At 64.8% G+C, this 17415-nt stretch overlaps 1 protein-coding gene and 1 long non-coding RNA gene across 4 annotated transcripts; one reads left to right on the forward strand and one right to left on the reverse strand.

Moving 5' to 3' along the window:
* The first annotated feature begins 28 nt into the window (after positions 1–28).
* Positions 29–17304, forward strand: TRAF7 (TNF receptor associated factor 7). 3 transcript variants are annotated; one of them, XM_053894279.1, is made up of 22 exons: positions 49–143; positions 5226–5433; positions 7267–7385; positions 7623–7680; positions 9519–9610; positions 11283–11399; positions 11750–11842; positions 11980–12013; positions 12670–12853; positions 12942–13076; positions 13716–13933; positions 14008–14081; positions 14297–14345; positions 14425–14552; positions 14747–14829; positions 15500–15539; positions 15653–15769; positions 15856–15978; positions 16202–16321; positions 16412–16543; positions 16630–16749; positions 16921–17304. In XM_053894279.1, exons 3-22 carry the CDS (start codon positions 7305–7307, stop codon positions 16933–16935), a joined length of 2013 nt encoding a protein of 670 aa, XP_053750254.1. In that variant the 5' UTR covers positions 49–143; positions 5226–5433; positions 7267–7304; the 3' UTR covers positions 16936–17304. The 3 variants fall into 3 exon arrangements, with proteins under 3 accessions (XP_053750253.1, XP_053750255.1, XP_053750254.1); XM_053894278.1 differs by lacking the exon at positions 5226–5433 and having other exon boundaries at positions 29–143; XM_053894280.1 differs by lacking the exon at positions 5226–5433 and having other exon boundaries at positions 32–143; positions 12942–13070.
* Positions 6734–9273, reverse strand: LOC109278152 (uncharacterized). Its single transcript, XR_002085511.2, has 3 exons — positions 7925–9273; positions 7430–7764; positions 6734–6844 (listed from the first exon to the last, which is right to left on the reverse strand). It is a non-coding gene; the product is annotated as an uncharacterized LOC109278152 (long non-coding RNA).
* Positions 17305–17415: the final 111 nt, after the last annotated feature.

The following is a 17415-nucleotide window of genomic DNA, read 5'->3' on the forward strand; positions in this document are numbered from 1 at the left end:
GAGAGACGGGGAACTACAAGTCCCGGCGGGCGTAGCGCCTCAGCGCTTCCGGCTCGCGCGTCCGGTCTGTCTCCCGGCCAGCGGCCGCGGGGGCACGATGAAGCGGGAGGGTATCGCTGCCGCTCCCGGGCGGCCGCGGGCGGGTGAGTGTCCGCGCGGCGCGCCCGGCCCGGGGCTCGCGCCTCGGGGCCGCGCGGTAGGCGCTTCGGGGTCCGCGGAGGCGTCGGGCCTGGGGGGGCGGGGCCGACACGGGCCGGGGTCTCGGCGTCTGTCCGTCGCTTGCCCCATTGCCCCATTCTCCCCTTCTTTATTCATTCCTTTTTCTTGCGTTCGTTGAGCGCCGCCGGGGTCCCAGTTCTCGTAGGCTCTTCTGCAGCTTTTCTCAGCCCGGCCGCTGTTGACACTTCTCGCCGATCCTTCTCTGCTGTGCTTTGTAGGATGTTGAGTAGCATCCCTGGTCCCCACCCACTAGATGCCAGTAACCTCTCCCACCCCCACGTCTTGACAACCCAAAATGCCTGCAGACACCGCCAAACGTCTCCTGGGGGACAAAATCCTCCCCCAACCCCACACACCCCGGCTTGAGAACCGGCCATCTAGAGCGGGGAGGGATTGACAGTACACACAGAATCCTAAAGAGTTGTGATAGGTGCTATGAGAGAAACAGGGCGCTGAGAAAGAGTACGGGGCGCTCTCGAGTGGCTTGGGGAGGGGGGAGGTGCCTACAGCAAGCAGCTTGTCTTGGGAAGTTGCTGGAAGAGCATGCCAGGCAGAGGGAGCAAGGTGTGCAAAGGCCCAGAGCAAGAAAGGGCTTGGTGCGCCAGTGAGTGCTGGCAGACGGGTGAGAGGCCTAGTCCACGGGGCCACACCAGAGTGCATGGTGGAGGGATTGTATTGTGCTTGCAAGGAAGGCTGTTGGAGGATTCGAGCACAGGAGAGCCAGCATCAGATCCAAGGCCGGTAAAGAGCCCCTGGTTGTGTGTAGAGGGGGTGGGAGACGAGGCTGTCTGGCTGTTCCGGCCTCGTTGCCTTGAACAAGTCCAGGGCATTCAGCTGGAGCCGAGGCTGCGATTGTGCTGGATCCCACCCTGCTTTGGCAGGACAGGGGTGGAGGGTAGGGCTGGGGATTCCACCCTGCTTTGCTGCCTCCCTTGCCTAGAGCTCCAAGCTGCCCAGACTGTTCACCCTTCTCCCCATCCCTCACACCCCTTCCCGTGCACACACAGGCCCCCTCTCCTGAGGGCTGCCCACCCCTTGGCCTTTGCCAAGCGTGTGACCTCCCTCTTCCTCATTCCTTCTCTTTGGGCCTCTCCCTTCCCACACCCCTTCCCCGCAAGCCTGTGCGGCAGGCAGGCACTACCTCTCTGTCATACATCCCTACTTGCATTGCTCTGGGCATTCACGTTTCTCCGGAATCCCTGGTCTCTGTGTGTCAAGGTTCCTGCATGTTATAGCTGCACTAGCCCCAGGAAGCCAGAAGCTCCCTCTCAGGGGAAGCAGGGATCCTGGCAACCTGGCTGAGGGAGGTAACCAGCTGGGAAGGAGGGGATGTCTTCCCTCCTGAGGGGTCCCTGTGGAGCAACCCCCACTGTGGCTGTGTGTCACACACAACATTTCTGGAGATGAATGGGAAAGATCACAGTCTGAGGTACTGACTTTGCTGGGACAGGAATCCACAGAAAAGGGTCTTTGGCAGCTCGAATGGGGCTTACTAATATTCCCGAGCCTCTGTCTACCTCTCCTACCAGGCCCCCTAGCTTCTCAAGGTCAGACTCACATTCAGCCGTCACCACGTGCCCTCTCACCCTCACAGGGACTGGCATGCAGTGGGTGCGAACCTTGGCCGGCTGGCCAGCTGCAAAATAGGAGTTTGGGAAATGGGAGAGATGTGGTTGAAGGGCCTGACCTGTTTGGATGGCTCCAGGCGGCCTGGGCTCTGCGGTGTGGTGCTCCTCGGCACGGCTTGGTGTGTGGCTGGCTTTGGTGCACCATGGGCTCCTCGGTTTGCTGGCACAACAGGGCTTTGATTGGCCGCGGCGTGACCCCTTGTGGGCTCTAAGTCCTGGGGTGGCCTCCCGGCCTCTACTCTTAACTCTTGAAGAGGGGCTGCTGTCGGTGGAGCCCTCACTGTTGCCCCGCCTCTCGCAGCTCCTTTCAGATGGGAGTACATCCACTCTGTTTAACGAGTGAGAAATCTGAGGCCCTGGAGGGCAAGCAGCTTGCCCAAAGTCACGCAGCTGTTACGTGGCAGAGGTGGGATTTGAACCCAGGTCTGAGTCCAGCATTTGTGGCCTGACCGTCGTGCTGTCCATAAGGAACACTTGGAGGGGTCAGTATAAGCACATAAGTGAAGTGTGCCAGCATATGCCCAGCCTTGGGAGGGGTCAGCAGGACATAACTTGCTCCGAACTTGGGTCCCCATTGGCCTGGCCTTGCTGTTGGGTCGGCTCCTAGGACTTTACCAGGCCATCTGGCTGGCTTATGCAGGAGGTACCCTCGTAGAGGGGCCCGAACCCCTCAGCTTTCAGTAGATGCCCCAGGGCGTCCCCGGTGTGCTGGCCCTTCCACAGAAGAAATTCGGTTGCTCCTTGGGGGGACATGGGGTCAGGTGGGGCAGAGGAGGGAGAAAGCGGTCCTGGAGTCCAGTGCTGAGGTCACATGGAGACCTGGTACTCGGCTATCCCCCGGGGAAGGAGCAGCCTCACGGAAACCGGGACCGAAGGAATGTGCCAGAAAGACTGTAGTACCACAGCCTGGGCTGAAAGGGCATGGAATGGACAGTGGAGCGGGCTGGTGCATGTCTGCATGTCCAGGCCGGGCTCCCGGCTGGGACTTTGTGCACACTCCCCAAGCTTCTGTAGGGAACCAAGAAAGAGGAAGTCAGGGAGGCGGAAACAGCCAGGGCGGCCTGGAGGTGTAGCCCGGGCCCGAGGTGTCCCTGGGCTCTTGGGCAGAGGCCCAGGACCTGTCTCCACAAGTTTAGACTCACTGATTTTTTTTTTCTTAAGTTTGATTTATTTAAGTAATCTCTCCACCCTACGTGGGGCTCGAACTCTCGACCACAAGATCAAGAGTCGCGCGCCCTTTCAACTAAGCCAGCCGGCTGACCTTAGACTCACTGATTTAAGACAGCCTGGGACTTGCTTCCCCCTTGTGCCTCTGCAGCCTGGGTTGGCCCAGACGCGGAGTTGGAGGAAGGGTGTGGGCAGGTAAAAGTGGCCCCTACGGCTAGGTGCTCAGAGAGGAGGCCAAACACCACCTTTTTCCAGAATACTCTCTCCCTGCTCTGGATCTGGGCAGCCCCTTCCTCTGGGAAGCTCTCTAGGAGCCCCCCAGGCTGTGTCAGGTGTACACCTCCCTCCAGCAGAGGGACCCATGGGTGCTGGAGAGGCTGGGTGGGGAGTGCGAGGACACAGCCTTGGGGAGAGGAGGCCACAACGGGTGTCCAGTCTGGCAACCTTGAGGCCACCCTTTAGGAACTGTGGGCACAGAGGGAAGGATGGAAGGTGAGGGCAGAGTCCAGGGCTGGGTGCTCGGAGGGAAGGGAGGCCGGGCAGGCCTCAAACCTGGGCCTGCTGAGGTGCTTAGGGGGAACCCTGACGTCACACCCTGCCTATCTGGGATGGAAAAGACGTGCTAAGGGGACATCAGGGAACTGCTGGGAGAGGTGTATATGGCTTTGCTATGGCAACCCAGCCTGTTTCCATAGGATTTGGCAGTCCTGCGTGGGCTTGGGCCAGGGGGCCAGTGGGGGCTGACCCAGGGGCTGGGTGGTCCATGAGTGATACCAGGGGCTGCATCTGGAGCTCTGGCTGCAGTCTGGTGGCCACCCACAGCTCTGTGCCAGGCAGGGCTGAGGTGTCCTGGCCACCCATGCTCACCCTGGGGCAGTCACCACTAAATGTGGGCCTGATGGTGCTTCCAGGGCCAGCCTACCCCCATTGCTGGCTCAGCACATGCTGCTGAGGGGACCCCACCACCCCCACTCCTCGAAGGACCTGCTTCTGGCCATCCCACTGTCGTCCCCCCCCCCCCCTCCCGTCCCACTCCAGCATTTACAGCCTACACTACCCACTCTGCTGGCTGCCAGCCACAGGGACCACAGTGGGGGATCTTTGTCCCACATTCCCAAGGGTGAGGGCCTAGCAGACCCCATTGGCCTCCCTCCAGGGGGTGGGGTGGGGAGGGGTTCCCAAGGGAGCTGGCCTGCTCTCTGGTGTAGGCTGCCCAGAGAATGGGGCTGGTGGGGGGCTTTCCTGAAGAGGGGCTGGGGCATTATAGGTGGATATTCGTTCCCTTGTCGGGCAAGGAGTGTGCCCCAGGGGCCCTTTGGACATGGACTTGGGTGGACAGAGATCCCTGGGCCTTGACCCTAGGCTCAAGCAGGGGAGCTGGTTTTGCACTGACCCCGGGCACCTTGGGTACCACTCTCCCACCAGCCTCACCTGAAGCCCCATCTCCAGCAGGACCTGTGTGCGGTTTTTTCTCTTTAAGAGATACGGTCCTTGTGTCCCTCGCCTGGGCTCTGCGGAGGCACCTGGAGCAGGCAGGGTGGGGGGACTCGGCTGGGGAGGGAAGGGGAGCTGTGCCTGGCAGGCTCAGTCCATAGCTTTTCCCAGTATGGGAGTGTCCAATTGTCGAGCTGACAACTCCCTGTCGGCCTGCATATAGGCCTGGTGCGGGGTGGTGAGGAGGCCTACCCCTGGGGGGCGGGGGCATACCCCCCCCCCCCCCGGACAGCTGGGCCCAGCGGGGTGGGGGGCGTACGCAGCTGTGCTGTTGTTTCTGGGGTTTGGGCCCACAGAGCTGGGAGACACCGGCGAAGACTTATTGCAAAATGCAGCCCCTGGGGGAGCGGGGCTGAAGGCTCAGGGCATCTTGCTCAATTCCAGGATGCTTAGTTAGGGTAGGGTCTGATCGTTGTGATCTGGGGGTGCACAGCTGGGGGAGGCGGTGGCTGCAGCCCAGCAACCCCCCCCCCCTCCCCCCGCCTCGGGTCCCTGGCTGGGAGTGCAGGCCAAACCATGTAAATGGGGAAGCAGTTACTTCCCTCCTTCCCTGGCTCCACTCTGCTCTCTGGCCAGTCTGTACATCCCCCCCCCCACCCCCCCCCACCCCCCGCCCCCGGGTTGTGTGTCTGCCGGCCTGGCCGCTATTGGCTGTCAGGGGACTTTCCAGCCGATTTGCATGTTGCCCTGCGTGCCTTTCTGTTTACTTCACTTCAGAGTGAGGGAGAGCCAGACGCCTGCTCCCTCAGACTGAGCAGCAGGCACACAGGCCCCACGGGGGCTGGCGTGCTGGCCGCCGTCCTGGGGGGAGTCCCTGCTGGGGTCCCGGCTGCCTGGACCACGGGAGCCGCTCGCTGGAGCCAGCCGCTGGCTGCTGGGCCTCGGGAGCTTGCGGCAGAGGGAGCAGATGAATTGTAAAATCCAGGTCAGTGTGGGCCGGCTGCCTCCCCGTGACCCACCCCCAGCCTCCTCCTGGCACGCCCCGTGGTGCCCAGGCGGGAGCCGACCTTGGGTTTCCCAAAAGGTGAGTCCTGGAGCTCCTACGTCACCCCAGCCGGGGTGTCCTTGCTGCAAGCAGGGTGGCCCCAGGATTTCCTGCTTAGCGTGGAGACCAGCAGCGGCACTGGAGGTGGGGCTTCTGGACCCACTACAGCCACACCTCCACCAAGGGCCTGGTACTGCCCACTCTCGGGAGTCCCTGCCTCTCCCCCATGAGGACAAGCCACCGGAGAGCCTGGTCTGGGACTTAACAGCCAAGTCTCTTGAGTCACAGCAGGGGGAGTGATGGGCAGGAGGGGGAGGCTTTGGCCAACATCTTGGGGTCCCCCCATCCCCTGGTCTACCTGGACCCCCAGGGCGCTGAGAGCATCGGTGGCAGTGCCTTGTGGCAGGGCCAAGTGTGGGGACTGACAGCCACCGCACCGAGGCCCGAGTCTAGAAGACTGGGGGCGGGGGGGCGGTGGCATTGCAGGTGGTATTCAAAGGGGCAGGTGGGAGAGAAGATGGGGGAGCTGTGACAGCTCAGCAGCGCAGCATGGGAACACGCGGCTCGGGAGCCAGCCCCTCCCCGTAGACCCCTAGGTTGGGTTGGAGGACCACCGAGTGGCTGTGGCGTGTGTGAGGCAGACACGGCCAGATGGCTCAGCAGCCCCTCCACCCGGAGCCCCCTCAGTTGTGGGGGGCCTTCACAGCGCAGGGTGGGCCCCAGCCTGCATGTGCCCTTGCGCCCCACGGGAGCGGGACATGCCGGCCTCCCTGGGAGTTCCCGACACTCGTTCTGCTGGCCCGGTCTAGCAGCAGGTGATGAGCCCGCGCTGTGGCCTCCCAGGGGTCTCCTGGGGAGAGAGCTCACGTGTGCTCCTCCTCGCGGGGAGCCTGGCCTAAAGCTGGGGCCTCGCGGCTACAGTTGACTCCGGGCGGGAGATAGGGACCCTGCCGTGGACGCTGACCCCAGGAGGGCCCCGGGGAAGGTGGGCGTCGCCCTGGCAGTGGGGTGGCTTCCCCAGGCTATCCACGATCGGGGCTGCAGGCTGGTCCCCTTTCCTCTCTAATGGCCAGGCTCCTCGTCTTGGGTGGAGTGGGGTGGGGGGAGTAATTCTTGCAGGCCCAGGATGATACCCACTGTGCCTTCTCCCCACCACCTCAGCCTGTGAGTCCTGAGTAGACAGTTGGACCTGCACAAGGTCTGGGATCAGGACTCTCATCTCCTCCCCCTGCCCCAAAGGGGCTTTATCTGCGTGATGAGGCTCTGAGGGGCTGGGCCCCAGGTACATCACCGACAGGTCGTCTGGGGTGTGGCCAGCGTCCTTCCATCCTGAGGACCGGGACTGTCCTACCTGGTAGGAAGCAGGCACACGGCTTGATCCCGCCCCAGGTGCCACACCACAGCCCAGTCTTGGCTTCAGGGACACTTGCCCTCAGACCCAGAGGTTCGGGCAGAGCACAGTGGGGGCTTCCGCCTCTGGGGCGGAGCTGGTGGCGTTTCCAAAAGCCTGAGCCTTGAAGGAAGGTAAAGCTGAGTGCCAGCTGCCTGCCTGCCCCCAGGGCCTCCTCCCTTCCTTGGGCCTGTGCACACCTGGGATGGGAGGAGGGAAAGAGACTTTGCCCGCATGGACCCGCCCTTGTTGGCACTGGTGGTGGAGAGGCCAAAGTGTTCCTGGAGCGGACCAGCCAGAGCAGGCCTGGCCGCATGGGTCAGCGCCGGCCAATCTGACGAGTCCGGGCCACCGTCCCCACCACCGTTGTGCTCCCCCCTCAGGAGACGCTGCCCGTGGACCCTAGATGCCTCTCTAGAGCATGAGCTCGGGCAAGAGCGCCCGCTACAACCGCTTCTCCGGGGGGCCCGCCAACCTTCCCACTGCCGACGTCACCGCCGGGGTAAGCGGGAACCTCACGGGGAAGGGTCTCCCCCTCATGCTCACCTCGTGTGCCGGGGTCCCCGCAGAGCCTCCAGAGCAGTCCCCTCCCTACGTGGAGGGCCTGTGCCGCGTGTGTCCGCGTGAGCTCACGCGTGCACGTGACCATGGTGCTATGAAAGCGCGTCGGTGCCCGTCCACGTGTGTGTACACATCCTCGCTGGGGGTCGATGCCAAGTCTCATCTGTTCTCTGTCCAGACCAGAATGGAAACGACCTTCGGGCCTGCCTTTTCGGCTGTCACCACCATCACAAAAGGTGAGCCAGCCTGTGAGCCCAGGCCAGGGCGGGTTGGGCAGAATCTGGGCGTCCCTTACTCCCACTGGGGTCTGCGGGCACGTCCTGGTGGGGCAGGAGGGGGCATCGGTGTCGGCCCTAGGCTGCCTGCCGCCCCCCGCCCCTGCTGCCGCATCCTTCTCCTCCCCGCCCCCCCCCAACCCTGGGCATCCCAACACCTCCGTCCCGGGGCCTCACCCGTTACCTCTGGGGAGGGCGGCCCCACCTTCCCTGTCCCTCGTCCTAGTGTCCTCTGGTTCATCCCCGCCCTGGGCTCCTAGCAGCCTCCGGGAGGTCGGGACTGGGGGCCACGCTGGACACGTGTAGGTGGTAAGAAGTGCTCGCGGTGTCCTTTCTCCAGACCGGTTCCAACCCCGGGGCCGTGTGTTCGAGGAGGTTGTGAGGGGCCTACAGCCCGGGCACTACCTCCTTCCCTGAGTCGTGAGGGTGTGTTGCCTCTCTTGTCAGGGCTGGGGGTTCAGGGATGGACTTTGTTCTTTGGCCTTTTTGGTACTCTGCTCCTCGTAGGTGAAGCCGATTTTTAATTGCTTTTCCGGGGTTCCCTCTCGACGCACTCAGCCGTGAGGCCACAGGACCACTGTGCGCACGTGCTCACACTGGCCCCTCTGCCCCAGGGTGGCTCAATCAGATGCTCCAAAAGTGCCCCTTTTCCTTCTTAGATGTTCCGTCCTGAAAATAAATAAACGTCTCCCCTAATACAAGCACCCAGGTCACTGTTCCTCAACGCCTCATTTACTCTTAGAAGCTGCAGGGGCCCCCGTCACGGTAGTCCCGTGCTCCTGGATCAGACAGTGATGGGAGTCTGTCTCCCTCTCGCCCTACCCAGCAACCCCATCGGTGGCAGGGATGGGTCAGGACTGGGTATGAACAGTCACCTCACCCGGCCCCTCTCACAGATGGGGAAACTGAGGCCCAGTGACAGGGGAGCTGCTTAAAGCCCGACTCATGAATCCATGCCTTTGGGGCTGGTTGTGATGTCTGGGTCTGGGTGGGCCTGAGGCCGGTGGGGCCACTCCAGGGCTTCTGGCTTCCCCGTGGACTCCTGACCAACGCCTTCCCTGGAGTGGGCTGAGAAGGCCCGAGGGTGGTTCCAGGTTCTGGCCAGGGGAACAGCTGGGAGACAAGCAGACCCAAACAGCGGGCTGCCTGTCAGTCCCCACCACACACCGGCCCGGGGGCCTCAGGCCTCTGTCCCTGTCTCCTCCTCTGGGCACTGAGGACATCAGAGGACCCGCCCACTGGTAGGGTTACCTTGAGGGCCAAGCAAGATGACATCCCACCTCGTGCCAGGCACCCTCCAGATTAATCACTCAGATGTTGGGCTCTTGCCTCAGCTGGGCACAGGGCAGCCCCAGGGTCAGACCGCTGGCACCTTGCAGAGTCAGAGAGATGATCCCTCCACCCCACCCTCAGCCTGCCTTGGGAGTGTGACTGTGACTGTCGGGGGCTCCGGAGCTCCAGGCACAGAGGACAGGCCCTGGAGACCACCTGAGCCGGGCTGGCCCCAGGCTGTGCCCTCCCTCCCCACCTGCCCGGCCCTGGAGGGGGCTGAGGATGCAGCTGGGTGGCTCCCAGCTGCCCACGAGCCCAGCCCCAGCCAAGTGGCCCTCAGATCAAGAAGGAGGACTTGGGAGAGGGTGGGGGGCAAGGAGACTTCCCAGAGGGGATTAGCCCCCTGTCCGGCCCAGCCCCTGTCCCCACCGGGCCCGTCCCTCCAGGGAGCCCACTTCCCGCCACGGGGGGCCAGCCGTGCCCCTGCAGATCACGCTCGTGGCAACCCCGCCCTCTCTTCTCGGCAGCCGATGGGACCAGCACGTACAAACAGCACCGCAGGACACCGTCTTCTTCTAGCACCCTCGCCTACTCGCCGCGGGACGAGGAGGATAGCATGGTAGGTCTGTGCCATGGCCCCTTCTCTCCCCATGGCCTCCGGCCATGCCGTCCTTCCCCAGGGCCAGGTCCCAGGGGTAGCTGAAGGGGAGGCTCCACCCCGAGGCACGCCCTGGGCTCCGGTCTGCGGGCTACGGTGGGTTGGTGAGACAGAGGGCCGGTATGTCGACGTCGTGAGGCCTAAGCGCCCGTGGCAGGACTTTGTGGAGGAGGAAGGAGCCGTGGGGCCTGAGGGTGCAGAGCCTGTGAGCTGGGGCGAAGCGCACTCAGCTCCGTCTTGAAGGCCATGGGAGCCACAGAAGGTTCAGGCGTGTGGGTAACGGATCACATTTCCGCTTTTAAAGTTGTCTGCTGTTGAGTAGAGGATTGGAGGGTGGGCTGGTGGGTGGAGGCGGGACCCCTGAGCAGGTGGCTGGAAGCAGGGCGGCCGGAGCCGGGGGATAATAACGGGCCTGCGAGGGCTGTGCTGACAGGGAGAGCCAGAGGACCTCCTGCCGCTGGCTCTGCGGAGTGAGGAAGGGGCTGGGGTGGAGTCGAGGCTGGCTGCCAGTGCCCACCCAGGCTGTGTGGCCAGGGTCACAGCGGCTGTCCCCTGCCTGCCTGGCCACCGGACCGTGTCGCTGGGCTCTGGGCCTGTCAGAAGCAAGGAGCTGCCCTGGCCGAGGGGGTGGCTCGGGCCCTCCTGCCGCTCACCTCTGCAGAGCCTCGCTTTCTGCTTCCCCTCGTGGATTCTCGGGATTCTCGCCAGTGTGGTGGCCCCACGGACTCCAGCTGGTTCTCCTGTCCTCCCAGCCCCCAGGACCCGAGTCTTCTCATGCCGGGCTGCTAGGCCTTCGTTTCCTATTTAATACTGAGGGAAACAGTGTTTTTTTAATTACTTGAATGCGCTGTGTGCCAGGCGCTACACTAGGCCTTCTCTAAGCACAAAGCAGGCACCTTGCACCCCACTCCCTGGCTCCGCCTGCCTCGGCCTCCATGACCTCTGACTCACCCATGGCTGCCCGGGAGGGGATTTTCCCCAGAGTGGCCGGGACCAGGAGGAAGCCCGTGGGCTGGGTGGGGAGCAGTGGCTCTTACAGGATCTTTGCTGGGGGTTTCTAGGCCAAGGCGGGGGGTGAGGGGACGGTTTCCCCACCCGGGCTCCCCCAGATCCCCATCTTCCGTGACTCAGGCAGAGGCAGGCACCCATGGCTCTTCCTCCCTCTGAGGATCCTGGCCAGGGTTCAGTGGGGAGGTCCCTGCCTTCCCTGGGAGCCTCAGTGGCCCGGCCCCGTGTCCCCAGCCAGGGAAGCCAGACGGGCAGCCAAACCCAAGGGGATGTGGAGCCCCCAGCCTCTGCCGGCCTTCCCTTCCTCTGGCAGTCCGGGCGTGGAGGCCGGCCCGGGACTGGCTGATGGAGGTGCCCTGTGTGCAGCCCGCATTCCCTCACGGGAAGCAGGAAGCAGGCCAGGCGAGCGTGTCCTTCTGGAATTGAATAGCAGGAAGCGTCTCCATTTACACAAAGAAAGCTGGCAGACGGGAGCGGGTGGCCCAGCCACAGGGCCGGGACCGCTGGGCCGGCGGGGGGCCCGGGCGCCCCATCGGCTCCCTGGGCACAGGCGGCGGCTCTGCGGGCTGAGGGGGCCCCGGCCTCCCCACCGGCTGACGGGCCCGCCTGTCCCTGTGCGCCGCAGCCCCCCATCAGCACCCCACGCCGCTCCGACTCGGCCATCTCCGTCCGCTCCCTGCACTCGGAGTCCAGCATGTCCCTGCGCTCCACGTTCTCGCTGCCCGAGGAGGAGGAGGAGCCGGTAGGTGTGTCCGCCCAGCAGGCGGCCCCTCGAGGGGCGGAAGGTCTGGCCTACGCGCCCCCCCCCCCCCCCCACTCCCCGGGCACCTTTTCCCGTGGGCTGCCCGGGGTCCAGCTTTGGGAAGTGAGGGCGGCGCCCGAGTGGGGTCTTCGAGTCTCCATCACCGCTAGAGAAGCAGGTGCGCACGGCCAAGGGCGCGGCTGGAGGGGTCCTCCCTGCTTCGGTCCCCTCACGCTCAGGCCCGGCCCCGGGCCTCCGCGGCAGGCCCTTCTCGGCCGCTACCCGCCCCCGCCCCCCACCGCCGTCTGCGCCCCGGCGGCCCCCCCTCACCCTGCCCTGCCCGGTTCTAGGAGCCCCTGGTGTTTGCTGAGCAGCCGTCGGTGAAGCTGTGCTGCCAGCTGTGCTGCAGCGTGTTCAAGGACCCCGTGATCACTACGTGCGGGGTGAGGCCACCCCTCCCTTCCTGACACGTGCGCCACCACGGGGCCCGGCGTGGCCGCCCCGGGGCTGCCCTCTTCGGTGGGCACGGGGTGGGGGCGACTCTGTGTCCATGCCCCAAGCCCACCCGTTGTCTCCACAGCACACTTTCTGCCGAAGATGCGCCTTGAAGTCAGGTAGGGCCCCCCCTCCCCAGACCCAGGTCCAGCTGACCTCATTACCCCGCTTGGGAAGGGTCCCTCCGGAGAGGTCCCAGCCCAGGCCCAGCACTGATCATGCCCTCGGCACATGGTGGCTTCTCCCTCGCCCTGCCCCCAGCGCCTCTGCCACGGGGTGCTCAGGCCGGGCTCCGGACCTTGATGGGCGAAGCGGTGAGACCCACATCTCGGGCCTCCTGGCCTCAGCACCAGCTGTTTCCAGCAAGAGTGCCTTGGCCATCAGGGCCCCCCGCCTCACCCTCTCAGGCCTGGGCACCTGGGCCCGGGGCTAGTTCGTCTCCAGGCTCTGCCCCAGGTCCCTCTGCCCTGTTCCCAGACTCCTGAGTCAGCTCAGAGGCCTCTGGTCCCTCCTGCTCACCCAGTGGTCACCCTTGGTGGCCCAGCTGTGCCCCCATCCAGATTCGGGCATGGCAGTGGGACAGGTAGATGGGTGCATCAGGGCCCAGACAGAGGCTCGGTGCGGCCAGCCTGAGGAGCCCGTTCCGGGCCTGCCACACTGGGACTTACCAGGGAACAGCCCGCCCCCAGCGCAGCCTGGTCGCAGCACTCAGAGCAGAGCTGCCGGGGCAGGGACAGCCAGGTGGACGGTGAGGTCAGCACGCCCTCCCCTCCAGAGAAGTGCCCCGTGGACCACGCCAAGCTGACGGTGGTGGTGAACAACATCGCGGTGGCCGAGCAGATCGGGGAGCTGTTCATCCACTGCAGGCACGGCTGCCGGGCAGCGGGGGCCGGGAAGCCTGCCGTCTTTGAGGTGGATCCCCGAGGGTGCCCCTTCACCATCAAGCTCAGCGCTCGGAAGTAAGTGCTGTCCTCGGCCCCCGCCCCCCACCCCTCCCAGGGGTGCTGAGAGCCGGTGCCTCTGGGGACTGACGCCTGCCTCCCAAAGGGACCACGAGGGCAGCTGTGACTACAGGCCTGTGCGGTGCCCCAACAACCCCAGCTGCCCGCCCCTCCTCAAGATGAACCTGGAGGCCCACCTCAAGGAGTGTGAGCACATCAAGTGTCCCCACTCCAAGTACGGGTGAGTGGGCGGGGGTGGGCATGTGGGCTGCCCCCGGCCAGTGGGCGGGCAGGGCGGGGGCGGCGGGGCCTCCGGGCTGGCATTCACAGTCCCTCCTTCAGCGAACCCTTGTTGAGATCTGCTTGTGTGCTGGGCGCTGGGGAGACAGCCAGGGTCCTGGGGAGACGGACCTTAGCGGGAGCCTCACCGTCGGCTATGTAATTACAAACTGAGGTACAGGTGCCGTGAAGGAGAGGCCTGAGCCCCACAGGAACGCAGAGGGGTCGGAGTGGTCGGCGAGCTGGGAGGTCAGGGAAGGGGGGTTCCCTGAGAACTGATGCATGTGTGGGTGTGAGCCACAGACTAGCATGAGGGCTTCGGGCGGCTGGACCATCATGAGTGGGGTAGAGAGCAGGGGGCGGTGGGAGGGGGGAAGAGGCAGGAGCCGGGAGGCTGTCGAAGGGTGCGGAAGAGCCCTTAAGGAGCTTTGGGAGCAGAAGGACTAGATTTCCTCCCAAAGTGGCCTGATGGGTGCTGAGTGGGAGCAGGATGGACGGGTGGGCAGCAGGTGGGAGGTGTGGGGAGGGGTGGGGGGGGGCGGGCAGGGGCAGTGCTTCACTGGGCAGGCAGGTGGGCAGGGCAGCCATCCTGTGTCTCCAGGTGCACATTCATCGGGAACCAGGACACGTATGAGACACACCTGGAGACCTGCCGCTTCGAGGGCCTGAAGGAGTTCCTGCAGCAGACGGACGACCGCTTCCACGAGATGCATGTGGCGCTGGCCCAGAAGGACCAGGAGATCGCCTTCCTGCGCTCCATGCTGGGCAAGCTCTCGGAGAAGATTGACCAGCTGGAGAAGAGCCTGGAGCTCAAGTTCGGTGAGGGCGCGGCCCAGAAGGCAGGGGTGTGGCCTCTCCTACCGGTCCCTGACACCCTCTTCCTTGCCACTCAGACGTCCTGGACGAAAACCAGAGCAAGCTCAGCGAGGACCTCATGGAGTTCCGGAGGGATGCGTCCATGTTGAACGTGAGCGGGAGGGGGCCACGTGCGAGGTGGGGGGGTGGTGGGGTGGGGACGCAGGACCGGCCCTCGGCCTAGGCGCCAACAGGAGGCTTGCCCCCCTCCCCGCCACCCCGCTGTCAGGGTTCAGTGTCTGTGCTGGGGGAGGCGGCTGCTGCCGCGTGGGGGCAGGGGGACCGCGGACCCACAGCCAGCATGCCCTCTATTCTTGGTCTTGGCAGGATGAGCTGTCCCACATCAACGCGCGGCTGAACACGGGCATCCTCGGATGTGAGTACGGGCCTGCCGCTGCCCCCTCTGCTGCCCCTGGGCACCCCCGGGCCCTCACCAGCTCCTCCCGTCTCCGCAGCCTATGACCCACAACAGATCTTCAAGTGCAAAGGAACCTTTGTGGGCCACCAGGGCCCCGTCTGGTGTCTGTGTGTCTACTCCATGGGGGACCTGCTCTTCAGTGGCTCCTCTGACAAGACCATCAAGGTGAGTGGGGTCTTGCCCAGGGAGGTGGTCTACAGCCTGGTGGCGGCAGGGGGCGGGGGGGGCAATGGGCACTGCCTGCCAAGCTATGCCAGCTCTGGCCTGCCTGCGCCCACCTTCCCTCCACATTCCCACCATGCTGCCCCCTGGCGTTGGGCTGACCCTCCTGGGACCCAGCCTGACCGTGGCCTCTGCAGGTGTGGGATACGTGTACCACCTACAAGTGCCAGAAGACGCTAGAAGGCCACGATGGCATTGTGCTGGCGCTCTGTATCCAGGGGTGAGTGCGGGCATGCATGGTACCCACGTGGAGCCGGGGACGGGAGACGCCCTGCTCCCCCCACGGGCCACATGTGTCCTCAGCTGGCTGTGTCTACCTCTCCTGCGGGGCACCCTCATCCTTGAGCAGGGCTGGATGGCTGAGTGGTGGCACGCAGGCCCCCACGTTCACAGTGTGTGGCCCCGGAGCTGGGGCGCCTCGGGGAGGTAGGAACTCAGCCGTCGCTCGGCTGGCCTGTAGCCAGAGTCTCAGGCACAGCTTGGGGACAGGACCACAGAGTAGCCTGCCCATCTCCCCCCTCGCCCGAGAAGGGTAGCCCCTCTCGACCTTCTCTCCTGTCTCGTGTCATGGGACTTCATGTTGTGGGCAGGAGAGGGAGAGACGTGCGTTCCCGGAAAGCAGCAGCTTGGCCGTCGGCAGCACTAACAGGGGTAGTTACCTCACAGCTTGCTGTCGGACGCTTGCCAGGCGGGCGGCGGGGTCAGGCTTCTACCCCCAAGGTTCCCTCGCCGGAACAGGAAGACGGAGGGCTCGGGGCAGCAGGAGGAACCCGGCCGAGCTGCCGGTTCCTGGTGGCTTCCCGGTGGCTGGTGCTCCCTTGGCCTGGCGAGGCCACACCAGCGAGGACGGTGGCTTCTCCTGCCCTGACCCCTTGGCTCCGCTCCCCCAGGTGCAAGCTCTACAGCGGCTCAGCGGACTGCACCATCATCGTGAGTGGGGCCGCGGCAGGTGGGTGGGAGGGGCCTGGGCCGCACCGGCTTCCGGGGGCCCCAGGCCCGCCGCGCCACCACGACCCGAGGCTTCCTGTCGTCCTTCCCGCCAGGTGTGGGACATCCAGAACCTGCAGAAGGTGAACACGATCCGGGCCCACGACAACCCCGTGTGCACGCTGGTCTCCTCACACAACATGCTCTTCAGCGGCTCCCTGAAGGCCATCAAGGTCAGGCTGGCCTCGCGTGTGCACATGTGGGGCGGCGGGCTACCGGACCCCCGCGCCCCAGCCTGCATCCGTGGCCGTCCCCACAGGTCTGGGATATCGTGGGCACTGAACTGAAGCTGAAAAAGGAGCTCACGGGCCTCAACCACTGGGTGCGGGCGCTGGTGGCTGCCCAGAGCTACCTGTACAGCGGCTCCTACCAGACAATCAAGGTGCGTCCGCACGCGCTTCGCGTGGGAAGACCCCTCACTAGGCTAGACCCCCGGGCCGGCACTGCCCAGGCCAGCCCCGGGGGCTCCGTCTGCCCTGCCCCCATGCCGCCGGGTTGGGGAGACCCTCACACACATCCTGGGTGACGAGCGGGCTGCTTAGCGTCCAGAGGCCCTGAGGGGAAGGTGCCGGGCCTGGGACCGACGGGCTCGAGCTTGTCCGTAGATCTGGGACATCCGGACCCTCGACTGCATCCACGTCCTGCAGACATCTGGCGGCAGCGTCTACTCTATCGCTGTGACGAATCACCACATTGTCTGTGGCACCTACGAGAACCTCATCCACGTAAGGCGGGCACCTAGGGGCAGGGCCTGCTTCCGGGGCGCTGTCCTCTCCGGAGCCCGTGGCTCTGACCTGCCTGGGCCATTCCTTCAGGTGTGGGACATTGAGTCCAAGGAGCAGGTGCGGACCCTGACAGGCCACGTTGGCACTGTGTATGCCCTGGCGGTCATCTCAACGCCAGACCAGACCAAAGTCTTCAGCGCGTCCTATGACCGGTCTCTCAGGGTGCGTGCGGACCTAGTGATGGTGGGAGGTTCACGGTGGGCGGTTGGGCCCAGGTGGGCAGGCCCTCATGTCCCGTGTGCCCCCAGGTCTGGAGCATGGACAACATGATCTGCACGCAGACCCTGCTGCGTCACCAGGGCAGTGTGACCGCACTGGCCGTGTCCCGGGGCCGGCTCTTCTCGGGAGCTGTGGACAGCACTGTGAAGGTCAGTGCCTCGGCTCAGGCCTTCCAAAGGGGCTGCGTGTGTGGAGCAGGGGGCGGGGGGCGAGGAGCTAGAAGCCTTGGGTCGGTGGCACCGGAGGGCAGGTGTGGATGGCAGGTGGTGTTGGGGCGGCGTGGCCGGAGGGGCAGCTGAAACAGAGCCCTTCCTCTGCAGGTTTGGACTTGCTAACAGAATCCAGACCAGTCTTGGCTTCCTCTGGGACCTCCCTAGGCCTGTCCCAACCGGGCTGGCCACATGAGGGGTCTCAAGGGGCGCTCACTGCCTGCCCTGCGGGGACAGACCGACAGGTTCACCTGGCCAGGCAGTGCCCTCCCCACCCTGTGCCCGGCGAGCCTCCCTCTGCTTGGTCCTGTGATCGTCGCCGCCAAGACAGTGCCCAGCCCCTCCCGCTGGGTGCCAGGTACGATGCTCGCCCGGCCCACCCTCCATCCCTGCCCCAGATGGACTGTGGGCCTTTTTACTCACCTTTTCTACTGTTTTTAGACTGTATATAGATTTGATTACTTCTTGATTGAAATAAAAGCTGCACAGACTGTGGCTGTGAGTGGGGATAGTCCTTGGGGTGACAGGCCACCCGGCAGTGCTGTTGTGCTGGGGCACCAGCGGCCAGTGGGAGGGAGGCTGGGGAGGAGCCACAGAAGGGCTCCT

The sequence above is a fragment of the Panthera pardus genome, unplaced genomic scaffold (genome assembly GCF_024362965.1).
Source record: "Panthera pardus isolate Hobbes unplaced genomic scaffold, ASM2436296v1 HiC_scaffold_4, whole genome shotgun sequence".
Lineage (NCBI taxonomy): Eukaryota > Metazoa > Chordata > Mammalia > Carnivora > Felidae > Panthera > Panthera pardus.